Source organism: Limanda limanda, chromosome 10 (genome assembly GCF_963576545.1).
Source record: "Limanda limanda chromosome 10, fLimLim1.1, whole genome shotgun sequence".
Lineage (NCBI taxonomy): Eukaryota > Metazoa > Chordata > Actinopteri > Pleuronectiformes > Pleuronectidae > Limanda > Limanda limanda.
Genome location: NC_083645.1, coordinates 14,011,447 through 14,027,942, shown reverse-complemented (window position 1 = coordinate 14,027,942; position 16,496 = coordinate 14,011,447). Strand labels below are relative to the sequence as shown.

Genomic DNA, 16,496 nt, shown 5'->3' with positions numbered 1-16,496 from the left:
GTTCTTCAAACGTAAAAGTAACATAAGGAAGAAAGATCAAATGCCTCCAAACTGTTCTTGTGGTGTCATCCAAGTGTCCGTAAGCCCCGACATTGGCATAATGGTGAGTAAATATTGAGTGAACCTTCATTTTTGGGTGAACTATCCCTTTAATAAGAGCAGCTCTATAACTGCATAGCACATAGCAATCATTCAATAAACTTTCCCACTTTCAAATATTCTATCACGTATGAAGTTTAATATTTTCTGAAGGCGTTATATAACCGATTTTTGTTCAGATGCCCAGTGACTCATGGGAACAGGATCACACCAGAGTTTATTTTCCCAACCAGCAGCCCCACGTGTTATTTTCATGAATGACTTCCAACTATCCAAACAGGATTAAGTCACATCTATGGAGCCAATAGTTCCATATGAAATCATCCTTGTTTTATTAGCTCATGATTCTGGATCTCTGGTGAGATGCCCTGTCTCCTCCCGGGTCATCTAATCTCAACACACACGCCTCCAGTTTCCCTGCTCCCCTCCCTCTCCACCGGCCCTTTAAAGCCTGCCCCGCCGCAGGAGGACCTCCACACCCGGGCTCCTGCTCGTGAAGCTGACCGCCGATCACTCCGCGATGACCGGGACTCTCTTGCTGCTGCTGCTGCTGCCGCTCATCTGCGCCTCCACCGGGGAAGCTCCGCAGCCACCGCAGCCTCCGCCACAGGGCCCCTCCGCAGTGAGGGACTATTTCATCGCTGCTGTGGAGATCGGATGGGATTATATCTACATGGAGGATGGAGACTCCGAGAGGTGAGCACTTTTCCCTTGCAGTTAGCCCGTCCTGTCTGCGTTGATGGTGTCATTCTACAACTCAGAGTTAAAAGTTGACAAAACAGTTCAATTAAGTGTAAATCTAGTAAATCCAGTGCTTTAGTTAAAAAACTAAGTTTCTCTGGGAAAACAGTTTAAATGTTGTCATCTGAAATTAATGACAATTATTTATAATAATAATAATATTAATTATAATTATTTTTATTATTATAATGACTTTGTTATTATTATCGTTATTACTTTGGAGTTGTTTTCACTGTGTTTTTTTATTTTTCAGAGGCAAATCCGGAGACATTCCTCAGAAATACATCAAGGCAGTTTACAGGGAGTACACAAACGGCAAATACACTGTCCCCAAACCCCGAGCCGCGTGGACAGGTAGGTCTCCTTCACACATGGGCCACACTTCTTCTGTCCTCACTCTGTGTCATTATCACATGTAGATGATATAGATGATCGTCTGTCAATGGCCAGTAAACAGTTAACCCAGTATTTCTGAACACACGAAGCCTGAGGAGGTGCAACATATACTGTTTGCCTCAGATTTGTTTTGCTGTTATTTATCACAACCTCCACGTTGGATCGAAAATCAGTCTTGTAACTTAGAAGTAATAATATTGTGACATTCATTGTGATAATTATCGCTATCAACTGATATGAGCATGTTTATCTTGATATAAGTTTCCATATCGTCCAGCACTAAGAAAACGTTGATAGTGTGTATTGTGATTCAGATTATGTTTCCTCTTCTTCTTGCTCTTCTTCTCCTCGTTCTTCTTATTGTGAATTCTTAAAGTAAGTTGTGTCTGTTGGTTGCAGGTATTCAAGGCCCTGTGATCGTGGCCCAGGCCGGCGACAGGGTGGTGGTTCACTTCAAAAACCTGGCCTCTCAGCCGTACAGTGTCAGCCCTCTGGGGATCACCTACTGGAAACAGGGTGAAGGTACTGGGAGAACTGGTCACTCTTGTCTCATGAGCATTTTAACTGTGTGAGATCACACACTGTACATTAGTCAGAAGCATTCTGCTCTTCTTGGTCAAATAGTGAGCAACAATCTGACTCAACCTTTTGACTCATATTAGTTTTTTTCTTATATGAACTCCCTACAGCAGGACAATGGAAAAACCAAAGAAACCCTGTAAACGCAAAGTTCCAGTGAACATGTGAATGTTAGCCAGACCAAAAGTGAATGAAGAATACGTTTATTGAGAAAAGGGAAAAAAGAATCTGTTCATTGAAAAAGTCAAGGTTGTTCATGCACCTTCGATCTAATTCCTGCAAGAAACTAACATTATGGTGACAGTTTCTTTAATTCTGATTCCTGAGAAGCTGCAGCGGTCAACGGTTATCATTATCTCGTGTGTGCAGCAAGTTACGGCCAAACTGTTTTTACAGCAGAAAAAAAAATCGGCACAGAACCCACACTCACAGAAGTCCAATGAGATTATCAGTCAAAATTTTACACTCTTCCATTACATGCTTCCTGACCACCAACTAGGTAATGATTGAATATCCCTGATGGGAGAAGCTTTTATTGGTTAATCCCCCTCACAGCAGGCGCTGGCGTTTGTCCTAATTCTGCTGTAGATGAAGAGTCAGTCAGTTCCTGTAAAGCAGCTCATGTCTTCCTGTCACCGGTTAGATTCCTATAACAGAGTTTGTTATAATCTGAAAAGCTGCTCCCATCACGTCCAGGAATAAAGCTTCATGAATCTAATTTCAATCGGATCAAAGAGGAAGAGAGGGTATAGCTTGAATTGCAATTTTAAACAAATGAAATTAACACGCTTGAGAACACAATCGTGATATATTGATTGAATTTATTATATACTTTTTACTTTATGATTTCACCTGTGCGTTTGTTGGGTTTTCATTCATGGGTTGGATTACACCCAAACAACTTGATGGATCACCTCGGATCACCGAACTTGGTGGATGTGAGGATGTGATATGGGTCAGGGGAAAACCCATTCAATTTTGGTGCCGATCTGGATCAGGGCGGATCTCAGAGCCTCTCAGAGAATGATTCACAGACTTTAATGAAAAAAAAACTGTATCTAATGAGTGTGGGAAATTTGGTGCAGCTTGAAAGGATACATTTGGGACTTAGAGCTCTACTAGTTTGCATACTTTATGGCCTTTGTTGTAGTGTCTCTTTAGACTTAAATGATCATGCTCCTTTACCTCAAAGAGGATTACACAAAAATATCCTCCTCCAGGGACAATATTTTTCTCTTCTACCTCTGAATGAATACAGATGAGTCACATTGTGTCTCCTCTCTCCAGGAGCCGGGTATGATGACTCCACAGCGGGTCAGGAGAAGGAGGATGACGCCGTCTCTCCAGGAGGATACTATGAGTATGTGTGGGACATCAGCCCCAAAGACGGACCCACCAGCAGCGACCCCGAATGCCTCACTTACTCCTACTCATCCCAAGTGGACGCAGTGCGAGACGTCAACTCGGGACTCATCGGTGCCCTCCTCATCTGCAAACCAAGTCAGTATTTTTGTTGAGCTTTCCAACAACTTGTGATGAAAATAAAGATTTCAGATTGATAACTACACATTTTAAAGCCTGCATTACTGGGGGAGTTGGCGTAATTTGAAGAACACAGACATTTACTAGTCTGTCATCAGATGTTATTGAGTTGTTGAAATGTAGGATCCAGTGTTTTTTTAAGAGGTTGAACTACAAGACTCATCCTGGCCTCTGCTGCTCATCTTCTTTTCTAAACCGGTCTCTTGTGCGTCCTTCAGCTTTATTAGATTAGATAGAATTTTTTTTATCCACACATCGGGGAAATTCACATGTTGAAGGTTATGAAGGTGCAACATTAAATAAATCAGTTCCCCTTCAAACAGACACAATTTCCCACTGAAGTGCCATTTGGCTAAATTAGCCTTTGTGTTCTTTTTCATTCTGAGTCTCTGGCATCTTGCTCTTTTGCCATTATGTATGGCTCAGGGGGTAAAGAGGGTTGTCCACTAACCAAAGGGTTGGTGGTCTGATCCCTGACACCTCCAGTGTACATTAAGAAGAGTCCTTTGTCAAGAACTTAAAACTGCCTCTGACAGCTGACAACCGAACCATGTATGAATGTTGTGCAGGAATTGGTGAATGCAACTTGGATCGTGAAGCGTTTTGAGAGGTTGATAAGATTGGACAATATATGCAAACACAGTCCATTCACCATTATGTTTTATGCTTGCATCGTGTGTGTATCTGTCCTCAGGTGCCTTCACAGACAAAGGCCAGAGGAGAAATCCAGCGTTCGTCCTGCTGTTTGCTGTGTTCGATGAAACAAAGAGCTGGTATGGAGAGGTAGGAGAGAGGATCAGCAGAGAGAAATTCAAGAGGAGCTACGGCAGGAAGGAATACCACACCATCAATGGATATGTCAACTCCACGTTACCTGGTAATGCACCAGACTGGAGTTTGTTCCATGAAGTCGTGTTGTAATGTTAAGTGTTGCTAACACCGTGCTGGGTGTATCAGTGGCTGTGTTGAATGTGGTCTGCACTGGAACTTGGCCTCATTTTCTTTCCCTCTCTGTGTGTGTGTGTGTGTGTCTGTGTAGGTCTGACAATGTGTCAGGGCCGTAGTCATGTGTTTTGGCATATGATCGGAGTGGGCACAGCACCAGAAATCCACTCCATTCAGTTTCAGCATCACTCGCTGCAGGTAATTCAAGTCGTCGCATAAAAGTCAGTCACAGATAACAGCTGCTCAGAAGTCATTGGAGCAGATTTTTTAAAAATCCTGTATTTAATAAAAAAACTTAACTAGAATTGTACCCCTTGGTTTGGATCGGCACTCAAATGTAATTCACAGATAAACAAACAAAAACAACCCTAACCCTAAGTGGACATAACCTCCATGGCAGAGGTACATGTTCACTTTTCAAGGCGAGAAGCAACACCTCTTCTTTTGCACAAACGGATGTCTGCATAAATAACTTCTATTACTCTTTTAAATGTTTATTCTTTTATGTTTATTTTAAAGTCCAAATAGAAAATTAAGCAATTGCTCGGTGTCATTACTAATGGGCAAAAATGGTTACACTAATTTCTCAACAATTGTGATTAGCTCAGATTGGGTCACTCAGACTGGTTGGATTTCTACATGTTCAAAACCTCACCTATTAGCTCAGTCTCCATGGGAATGGTCATGCCAGTCATGGGGAACAGGGTCAGGGACAGACTGGTAGAGGCCTTGGTACTGAAACAGGTTTCCTGTGAAGTAAACGGACAGGAAGTTGCTCTGGGTGCCCACACTGGCCACACTGAGTAAAGTAAGAAGTGCTCAAATAGCTTAAAAACAGACTTACCAAAAGCATCAAGCACTGTGTTGAATGTGACCCTGACTTCAGAAATGTTGTTGCAGTGGAATAGTAGGCGTCTCTAATATAATATGCAGTCTAAAGTCTGCAGTATAACAGACAGTTTAATTGTTAATTTTTTAATTCTTGTTTGAAAAATAGACATTTATGCATTTTTAATTTCAGAATCCAATTCATAATTTATGTTTTTCATGTTTTTTAACAAACTGTGTGGACTAGTGCCTCTGATTTAAGTGTTTCTGCTTCGATTCTCCAGGTGCTGACTCATCGTAAAGTGATGATGGAGGTGACTCCCATGACCTTCATCACAGCCCAAATGAAACCTTCTACAATAGGCCGCTTCCTTATCAGCTGCCAGATACATGCTCATCGCCACGGTAACAACAAACATCTGTTACTCTGACAAAAAATGTGTTTTATCTCTTCGATCTGAGTCATAACCTGCAGTTGTCCCGGTGCACTGCTGCTCTCCTCCAGATGGTATGAACGCCTTGTTCACGGTGGAGAAATGCCCCGAGCCCGCCACTCTGCCGGGGCCTGACCGCCGTAACGTCAAACACAAGGAGAACGGGGACAGCGGCAAAGACTACAGCGACTATGATTACGGAAATATGTTCAACACCTTCAGCTTTCAGCCCAAGAGGCCACAAGCGGTAGGGAGATCCAGCGGAGGACAGGTGTCAGTTACCTGGAGGCATTACATCGCAGCTGAGGAGGTCACCTGGGACTACGCTCCTCACCTCCAACCCACAGACAGGTCAGAACAATGGAGGAGGAGGAACAGGGAGTGAGTCGCTGAGCTGATTTGAATTGTTTGTGAGGGAAGTTTTTTTATCTCCTTTCTTGGTCTCATCAGTGAGTTGCAGTCTGGATATTTGCCTGGGCCTCCTCATCACCTGGGTTACAAGTACAAGAAGGTGGTGTATGTAGAATACACAGACGCATCTTTCACTCAGAGGAAAAACCCTGACAAGAATCTACTAGGTCCACTTCTGAAAGGAAAAGTCAACGACCAGTTCCATGTGAGTGAGTCCGTTCAGGAAAACATGGGGATTATGTGAATGGAGAATATGAGGCAAAACAAAAGAAAAGCTGATCGTACAAGAAAACAAACTTGAAAGTTCGTTGTATGACTTTGTCTTGATCTGATATTTGGTTTCAATTGTGTCTCCAGATCATCTTCAGAAACCTGGCCAGTCGCTCCTACAATATCTACCCCAATGGCCTCACCCAGATCTTTCCACTGCAGAGAACCACCAACGGTGAGACTAAACTCAGACATGAAGCAACAGGCGATCCTAACTTATCTCTAATTTGACTGGTTTAAAAGATATCTTGAACATCCTCAGCTCAGTTAATGCTGAGTATAATTAATATATGGAGAGATATAATTTCAAGAGGGGTTCTCAAATGGTTCCAAGGTTTGATTGGACCGCTTAAACAGTGGGTGTGGCTTCTCTTGAGAACCACAGCCATATTGAACTGTAGGGATTACTGAGACCACACCTCGCCATCAGAAAAACCTTAATTTCCTCTGAAATTATCTAATTTCTGATAGCAAAAAACTTAAAACATCGAAATATGATTAATGATTTGAATGTTAGTTTTATAAATCTATAACCACATTACAACTGTGCACATCATGACATTAGAATTTTATGATATCAGTCATATACTGCTGAATTTAAATATCCAAGGAAAGAAAAGCTAATAAAATATCTATAATGATTAGATATAACCTAACCCTAACCCCTAACCCTTTGTTTAAAAGTTACAACTTTAGAAATATTGCGTTACTATTATGTAATGATCTCTGATGATAGTGCTATTAAAGCTTGTAATCCTGCCACTAAAACTTTAGCGCTATATAGTCTTATTATCACATTAGGTTTATCGCATTGTCTTTAGTGTTCTCTGTTTCTGCTGCATCACCTCAAAACCCCCAACATCACAATGAGATCTAATTTCCTCCTATGGAACAGATGCAGAGAATGACCTGCGCTCTATGGGTGTCCCCCCCAACGGAACGTTTGGCTACATTTGGAGGCTAACAACAGATGACGGGCCTTTGGGGGGGGACCCCCAGTGTCTGACCCAACTGTATCAGAGCACCGTCTCACCGGAGAGGGACTTGGTATCGGGGCTGGTGGGAACCCTGCTCATATGCAAGTATGACGCTATCGACGCCAGAGGACGCCTGGTGAGAAGAATCGGCAAATAATGAAAAATTATTTGAACAACATCCTGTCAAAATGTGACTTAATATCTTGTGTCTCTTCTACTGGATCTGTTGTTACACACAGTTGGGCCCAGATAAAGAGTGGAGCTTGATATTTGCTGTGTTTGATGAGAACAGAAGTTGGTACTTTGATGAAAACATGGAGAAGTCCAAACAGAACTTGAACAACACCGACCCACAAGTCTACGACTCCAACGTCATTTACAGTGAGTTCACGTTGTATGTTTTTTTCTTCTTAAGAAGTTTCAGTGGAATAAATATCTGTTTTAAACACACAGAGTCAGAATTACATGTGTTGTCCCTGCTCTTCCAGGTGTGAATGGCATCATGTTCAGTGGGCGTCAGTTTGTGATGTGTCAGACTGATGTCACCTTCTGGCACGTGGCCAGTGTGGGCACCCAGAGCGACTTCCTGTCCGTTTACTTCACGGGAAACCTGTTTCAGTACCAAGGCCTCTACCAGTCTGTCCTCACACTGTTCCCCATGACTGGCATGACCGTTCCCATGGAGACTGAGCTAATAGGTGAGGTTTTGAACATGTAGAAATCCAACCAGTCTGAGTGACCAAATCTGTGCTAATAACAGCCGTTGAGAAATAAAAGGTACCAATTTTGCCCATAAGTAATGACACCGAGCAATGTTTTTATGAGCGGATCAGCATTTTGAACATGTCCATGTGCAAACTGATGATAGACATTCTTGCCAATAGAATCACACTATTCCAATGATCTGTACGATTGGTGGTCATCCACAAAATTACATAACATTGTGCATTCTTTGAATTCCCCGGCGGTAGCATGATGAAAGAATCCTATTCCTCAAAAACCAACAAATATGGTACCGTTGCAAGAAAGTTCCTCTTCTGTGATCCAAAGACAAATGTGATGAATCATCTTTGCGATTCATATTTTTCGAGCATTGAGAATGACCGCCTCTTCCCAGCTTTGACATCATATACTGTATTGGTTGACAAATATCAAGGTGTATATGCTACTGGTCTTTCTACTAAGAAATGGCCATGATTGGCTCACATGAAAACTACAGATTTTGATCTTCAGGAGTTGTACAGGTCTACGTGGGCAACTAGACTTGCTTGTGTTTCTTGAAGATGTTTAACCGATCATCCAACAGCCTTCTTCAGTACTTACTGGCAAGTGAGAGGTTTCTTAACCTCTGTGGGTCTGTACTCAATTCATATTAACCTTTTCCTGTCTCTTCTCTCAGGTGAGTGGGAGATCAGCGCTTTTGATGGCAGCCTGAAGAGCCGGGGGATGAGCATCAGTTACAGCGTTCTCCCTTGCAACAGTGGAGGCCTCCACGTTGATCACGATGAAGATGCAGAAGATATCTCTGACTATATTGATCAGTTCAGTCTGCTGCCAAGAGGCAGTAGACCTGAAAATCACACTGTTTTGGTGAAGGTGTGCAAGAAACCCCTCGATGATAACAGCACTCAGTCAGGAAACTCTACAGGACAAAATGTAACCCACACCAAGGAACAGGCAATATGTCATCTGAAGAGAGTCTCAGTAACATCAGCACGAGGACAAAAAACAGACAAGGTGTCAGAGGGAGGAATCCCACTGGACATCTTGGAGGAACTAGAGAGAGATGAGGAGTGGACTGTTACTAATCAGACTGGAACTGGAAAAACAGGAGGTGGCCGACAGAGAAGACAGGCCGAAGGAAACTGGACAGATGGAGACGTCAGCTCTGGAGCCTCAGAGGATGGAGGAGCTGACCTGGAGATCGATGGAGGGATTGTGGGAAACATCACGGACACTGTTGCAGAGGTAACGTCTCAGGGAAGGAGTGACATGCCAAGTGAGGAGATTGGGCCAAAGGAAGAGCTTGAAGAGAGTAATGAGATCTCACTGAAGAGCACCCCACTGCTGACAAAGAAGGTTGCAGCTCTGGAGCCGAGCACCTCAGAGGAAATGGATAAAAACTTTGTTTGGAAAAACTACATCCAGGCTGAGCCTGAGCAATTAAAAGTGGATCTGCCACTCCTGGAATACAACTACACGGCTGACAACAACGAAACACAGATAGATCTGTCTCTAGAATATGATGACTACGACCATCAGGTACTATTTTCTACATGTGTCTTGTACATTTATTAAGTCCAAAGTCTCCCACCTCACCTGTAACAATGTCAATATTTTTTGTAGGCGAACAGCACATCCGATATCTTTGCCTCAGATCACGTGGACCCGCGCTCTGGAGGGACCAGATATCGTACTTACTACATTGCTGCAGAGGAGATCAGTTGGGACTACGGCATCAGAAAACCAAATCAGCTCATCAAACCCAGGTAAATATCAAGTCAAGCAGGAGAGACTTTGATTCAACATTTTAACAACATTTATTGACATGCGCACAGAAAGTGATGTGAATGTTACAAGTCCTTTGCCGTTTTAGACCCCTGTGTGATGTCATCAGGATTAGGAGGGGGTGAAGTAGAGCGTAGGACAGGAATTCCCCACCGGGGTCTAGACACTGGTGGTGGTTGAGGATCTAGATAAGGTGATGATGGTTCTGCTAAAGACTGGAGGAGATTGGGGTGGAGGTGGATTACTTAAGCGACATGAGTGACGGCTCACTGAGGAAGAGAGGAGAAGGGATTTAAGACAGCAGCCGCATGATTGGCTCGAAGAGACTGTGGCAGAATCTGATTGGCCCCATAGAAACGCCCACAATCCGCTGATCAATAAGCTGGTAAAAATTTCCTGACTGAATTTACACTGAGCTTCATTAATATCAAGTTTGCCTTTAAACATATAAACAACAGAGCAGGATATTTCTGCTGAATATTCTGAGCGACTGACGCAGGCATTTAAGTTCTCACATACAGCCTGGACATCTGTGCACACTTAATTGTTAGAGTTAGATTAGAAGGTCAACAAAACTCTCATGTCTGTTCACTAAATACAGTTTGAAAGTGAATCTCCACCAGCTCGAAGCTATCCACAACATCAGCTTATCTTAACTGGAAGCGCATGGAAAAAGCTTTTGTTTTAGCTAAATGATAGGACACATAAGCAGTGTAGCGTAGATGGATGAAAGTTGAATTATTTAAAACTAAAAGGTAAAATCTGTCAAAGAGGTAATATATCGGTGTTTAAGCATTAGTATTGACTCTCCCTTTAGAGAGATGCGTCGAGGGATGAGGAAGTTCCTGCCCGAGTATAAGAAGGTGGTGTTTCGAGGCTACAAGGATAAAGACTTCCTCCGTCCCATTAACAGAGGAGAGCTTCAACAACACTTGGGAATCATTGGACCTTTCATCCGAGCTGAGATCAATGATCTTGTCACTGTGAGTGATGCTGTAGCCCAAGTAAAATGAGATGAAGAACAAATAGATAAAGGTTTTCTGTCGCTACGTCCTCTTTTACAAACTGTCATTAAACGTGAGAAATACGTTTCATCAAACAATTGAATTATGAAATAAAGCTAGTTTCAATGATTTAGCTTCAGTTAAAGTTTGTGCCTCTGCATTTTGGAAAACAAAACCTCTCTTTAGATGAGTGTTTGACATAATTTCCCTCTTTATTTTATCCAGGTGATCTTTAAAAACAAGGCATCCAGGCCTTACTCCTTCCACCTCCAGGGAGTGTATGACCGTAGCCAGGGGGCCAGCATAGCACAAACCCATGCCTCCCCTGCTCCACCTGGGGTCCCAGGAGAGCCTGTGGCCCCCGGTGAGTCACGGGCCTACAACTGGAGAGTAACCAACAAACAAGGACCCACCAACACTGAGTTTGACTGCAAGACAGGAGCTTACTACTCCACCGTGGACAAGGTCTGTATGAGTCTACACCTGCAGCCTTCAAATCTGTCATGGACATGCAGCACAGAATTTGTACCTGCTGTATTCAAATGTTTATATTGAACATATTTCCTTCCATGTCCAGGAGAAGGACCTTCACTCAGGTCTGATCGGTCCGCTGGTGATCTGTAAGTCTGGCACCCTCCTCACTGGTCAGCAAACACAGCCAGACATCCAAGAGTTCTCCCTGCTCTTCCACACCTTTGACGAAACTAAAAGCTGGTACCTGGAGGAGAATCTGCAGCAGCACTGTGCCCCCCCCTGTTGGGTCAACACAGACGACCCCTGGTACCACATCAGCAACAAGTTTGCAGGTAATGAGACAATAAGGTTGATTGTTGGTGTTGTGTCTTAACTGGCCCACCAACTTGTTTTCAGCCTTTTTTTCGATAATGCCAATGATTTATTTTCACTGTAGCTATAAACGGTTACGTGGCTGAGACACTTCCTGGTCTGGTGGTCGCCCAGCACCAGAGAGCAAGGTGGCACCTGTTGAATGTGGGAAGTGATGGGGAGTACCACGCCGTGCACTTCCATGGTTTACCTTTCACCCTTCACACTGAACAGGAACATCGCATGGGTGTCTTCAACCTCTTCCCTGGTAAATACACGTACACTTTGATATGTATAGGTTATTAAATGTATACTTGAACCCTCCATCCTGTGTTGTCTTTGTCTGCATTTTGAGTTTCATTGTCAGTATCAACCTCAGCAGTAGTTTCATTCCACAGAATCTATTGTATATTTGAAAATTTAACATATTATTCTATATTCAAATATTCTGAATCCTTTTGGAGAATTTTCTGAGCAAAGGGAATCATAGATTTTACCTTATTCTAGTTTGTTTTTCCATGGTTATGTTATATAAAAAAGCTATTTTTTGATCAATTCATTATACACTGTAGCATGTAATTTATTCATTTTTTCTGTTCTCCGTCACCTATTTCTTCCTCACCGTCCAGGAGTGTTTGGCACGGTGGAGATGAGGCCCCCTACAGTCGGCACGTGGCTGGTGGAGTGCACCATAGGAGACTATCAGCTGGCTGGCATGAGGGCGAAACTTCTGGTGTATAATCCACGTAGGTGCATGTGTCACATATGTATATATTGTTCATAAGGTAATTGGAGTTAGAATGTATTAGATTAGTCTATTATGATGGATTAAGTGTGATTGTAACTGTTTCTAGCTGTGTTAGTGGATCCAGAAATGTTCTCCTTGTTACTATTGCAATTAGTCCAACAGCTTCATGTAGCTTCGGAGAGAGCTACAGATATTTGGAACCAATTACAATACAAACTAGACTACTTGCTGTGTGTACAGGGCTCTTTAATGATGATTTTACACAATTTCAGGCCAAATATCTTGGGTAAACTTACATTGAAGCTCGTTTCATCATTTCAAGAAAAGCCCCAAAACAGACAATGTGTTTGTCTGCACTGTATAGATTTAGCAAGTACACTGAAACTGGGAAATTTGGATAAGTAATATTAATGAAAACTTGGAAAGTTGACAACTGGGGTTTTCTTTTACTGACATGCAGGCTGTGTTATACCTCTGGGGATGAAATCAGGCAGAATTGAAGATTCCCAGATTACAGCATCAGATCACATAGGTAAGTCTGTTAATATATTTTCGTTCTAATTTTCATTTAACAAAGACAAACAAACCAAGACGTCCTTCAATTCTTGTAGATACTTACAGAGAGAGGACATGCTTACCAGTGCACTGAAAATGAAAACACCCGAAGCAGCTTTATGAAATATTAAACCCTGGATATTGGTCCCATTAAATGTGATTATAAACATGTTTACATACATTTGTCCAGATGGCTGGGAGCCCAGGCTGGCCAGGCTGGATCAGTCAGGTTCCATCAATGCCTGGATGGGCAGAAACAAGATGTCATGGATACAGGTTAGACACACAGTCTGTCTCACTGTAACATTGTTTATCTGCCAGTCTGTGGTGCCTTCATGACCAATGCTAGCCCTGAATTCAATAATGTGATGTGTAATGTAATGTGTGTGCTGTCAGGTGGACCTCCGGAGGCCCATGCTGCTGCATGGTGTGCAGACACAGGGCGCCAGGTCATGGCTGAGGGACCACTACATCACAATCTTCTCCGTCTCCTACAGTCTGGACCTGGAAACTTGGACCACTTACAAAGGAAATAGCACCAGGCAGAAGAACGTACGTCCTCTGCTGTGGTATCACAGCAGGATTAGTCTTCATCTCTATCACTAATAAAAGGTTGATGCTTCAGGAAATGAGTTTCTCAGCAGCACTGCAGCGTCTCGAAGACAACAGTCAGAGAACATGTTGTTCCCAGAACATCAGACAAACAGACCATGTGACTTCTGACGTGATTTCAATTCGTAGACATTGAAGCAATTTTTAGAAACAACACTAACAATCTATGATCATTTCAGGAAGATAACCCCCCCAGTCTATACATGTCATCATTTTTTCCTTTGTAAGTGTATTAGTCAGCACTAGTAAGCAACTTACTGGTAATTGGTGAATTTAACATTTAACCTCCTTTGTATTTTAACCAAAGACAGAGGTCTGGTTAAGCAGTTATAAGTTGGTTTTGAAAGATGTTGCTGGTCACATATATGACTGACTATGGTTGGTTGAGCAGTGTTAAATGTTAAATTGTTTGTGTCTGTGTTTTAGAACTTTTACGGCAACCTGGACAGCTACAGGGTGAGAAGCCATCACTTCTCTCCACCGTTTGTGGCTCGCTACGTCCGGATTCTGCCGTTAAATTTTGTGCAAAAGCCTGCTCTCCGACTGGAGCTGCTGGGCTGCGATCTCAACAGTGAGTTTCACCAAACAGTAACATACATTTTTAGAAGGGATAATTTTACAGTGAAAAAAATCAGTGTGCATCTGTGTTTGTCATCAGGCTGCTCGCTGCCTCTCGGGCTCCAAAGGAAACTGATTCCCGACAGCAGCTTCAATGCCTCCTCATTTCACAAGTCTCTGCTGCGTATCTGGAGCCCCAGTCTTGCCCGGCTCCATCTGGAGGGCCGAGCCAACGCCTGGAGGCCAATGGTGAGCAGACACACACATACATTCACAAATACATGTCTAGTGTACATGCATATTCCCCAAAGTGCCATGACTTCAGCTCATCTCACACTGGCTCTGAACAGCTGAGCTGAATTCATTCTAACTGAATGAGTGTAACATGACTTGTTCTGCAGTTAAAGCAATGAGAGAAGTTATTCTATCAGTCAAGGATCATGATGTCGCCACTTCCAGGTTGATAATTTATCCAGATAGTGGCTGCTTGATAAAAACTGAACTTGTAATCTGTCCATTGAATCTGAGCTACAAGCCACTGAAAAGTTTAGTCGGAGGTGTGCTCTTTAAAATCAAAGTCAAAGAATTCATTAATAAATAGCTTACTGTCTTCTTTTCTTTTGTTTGCCTAAGTATCAAAAGACAAACTATTTCTGTTAGTCTTCACTCTTTGTTAAAAAAAAGTATTGTTGATCATGAGACCTTTTCTCCTCCCGTTGTTCTCCGTATCTTTACCCTCATATTATTTTGCGTTGCAGTTCCTCCTCTTCTCCCGTCTGGAGCTTATCGAGTTCACACTTTGCAGCACTGAGCATTAGAGGTGTGATTTTTCCCTCTGTCAAGCTGTTGAGCTGTTATTCAAAGTCACAAGTCAAGCAGTACGGAGCACTTATGATTATTGGACAGGCGCCAAACACTGTGGGTCAACTATTATCTGAATAGTGTCCCTAACACAGAGTTTTTATTAGTAACTTATTCTAAAGGGTTTTGGAGCATTTATTATCCTTTTACAGCAGCCACAGTCAGGATTCAATTAAAAAATTGTTCTCAACATCTTTAATACAGTCTGTTTTCCCCTGAGCTGTTTTGGTTTCTTGGACTCTGGTTCATCTGTTTTCTGTAATATGAATATTTTCTCCACTGAGATCTAACGATGCTTCCTCTGTTCACTTCATCTCAGCACGACAACCCCCATGAGTGGCTGCAGGTCGACTTGGGGAAAGTCAGACGCATCACAGGGGTCATAACCCAAGGAGCACATTCACTGTTGACCCAAATGATGGTGACGGAGTTCTCGGTCACCATCAGCCAGGACGGACAATCCTGGAGCAGTGTGTTAGAGGGCAGCTCCCAAAGAGAACAGGTAGACCAAACTAATATGATCCTGGTTCCTGCCGGCCATAGAAACAGTCCATAAAAGTGCAATGACTAACATTCTCTCTACTCATTTCACTTATTCCTTCATTGTATCATTAACACAGGCCTGACTCCCAGTTTCCATTACTCTGGATGAGTCACTCTGTTCAGGAGCTGGGAGTCCGTGATACTATAAAACCACGTTTTTATGTTGTGGTTACAGAGAAACCTTGTAACGAATAAAACTTTAGAACAAATATTTGCTTCTTAGTATCACGCCTTCCAAATCCACATCTGCTGAACTCACAGTTGAATACACAAGTCTATACACAGATTTATTTTTGTAGCTTATCTGTAACTTGTGGACTTCAGTGTTAGTTTATTACAATTCTTCATCTGCTGTTTCTCTGTCCTCCTCTGTCCACCCTCAGATCTTCCCAGGAAACAATGATCCAGACGAGGAGGCTGTCACAGTGTTCGATGCCCCCTTGTTCGGCCGCTTCCTCCGTGTCCACCCGCGCGGCTGGATCAACGGCATCGCCCTGCGTCTGGAGGTCCTGGGCTGTGACACGCAGAAGGTGCTGTGAAGCCACATATCTCACCAACCAGCCTGCAGCGGCATTTAAGCAGCAGTGTGTTTTTTGTATTTTTATGCTGTTTCAGTGATGATTTTATTGTTATGAGCACTTCTTAAGTTATATACAAAATATTGTATTGGAAAAGCTATTTCTGCCGTAGCCACAACTCTGTTTATATCTTCCCCTTATTGTCGGAGTGGCATTTTGTCATTGTAGGTGAGATGAAATGTATATGTTGATAGTTTAGATATTTGTTTTAAGATAAACACTTTTGGGCTCTGCGAACTCCAGATCAAACATTTTGAATGTAATCTTGTGTAAATATTAGAGAAAAATGTAAACAGTTTGACTGGTTGTATATCATTTTATATTTTTTATGCTTTATAAGAGTTTGTATAAACAATGAATCTACCTACTAGTTACAAAAATGCCTGTCTGTCTCTCTGTCTCTCTGTCTGTCTGTGGGACACATATCTGGTGATCTTTTCATCTTATCAGCTTCACACTTGGTGTCTGTGTTTTTTTAGTGG

The 16,496-nt window shown here is 42.6% G+C and overlaps 1 protein-coding gene across 1 annotated transcript; it reads left to right on the top strand.

Annotated features, from left to right (window-relative positions):
• Positions 1-619: 619 nt before the first annotated feature.
• Positions 620-16,288, top strand: f8 (coagulation factor VIII, procoagulant component). Its single transcript, XM_061079131.1, has 27 exons — positions 620-795; positions 1,094-1,194; positions 1,636-1,758; positions 3,103-3,315; positions 4,052-4,234; positions 4,397-4,500; positions 5,415-5,535; positions 5,636-5,915; positions 6,015-6,180; positions 6,333-6,420; positions 7,141-7,358; positions 7,462-7,603; positions 7,711-7,920; positions 8,622-9,484; positions 9,569-9,711; positions 10,548-10,713; positions 10,960-11,199; positions 11,312-11,540; positions 11,645-11,827; positions 12,189-12,305; positions 12,768-12,839; positions 13,053-13,138; positions 13,259-13,414; positions 13,901-14,045; positions 14,133-14,281; positions 15,213-15,395; positions 15,820-16,288. The coding sequence occupies exons 1-27, from the start codon at positions 620-622 to the stop codon at positions 15,973-15,975; spliced, it is 5,013 nt and encodes a 1,670-aa protein (XP_060935114.1). The 3' UTR covers positions 15,976-16,288.
• Positions 16,289-16,496: the final 208 nt, after the last annotated feature.

Bases quoted from the DNA above. Each gene is read 5' to 3' on its own strand.
- f8 (XM_061079131.1), top strand. From the start codon at position 620: ATGACCGGGACTCTCTTGCTGCTGCTGCTGCTGCCGCTCATCTGCGCC. The intron at 11,541-11,644 runs GTAATGAGACAA...TTTTCACTGTAG, and splicing joins CATCAGCAACAAGTTTGCAG to CTATAAACGGTTACGTGGCT. The intron at 15,396-15,819 runs GTAGACCAAACT...GTCCACCCTCAG, and splicing joins GCAGCTCCCAAAGAGAACAG to ATCTTCCCAGGAAACAATGA.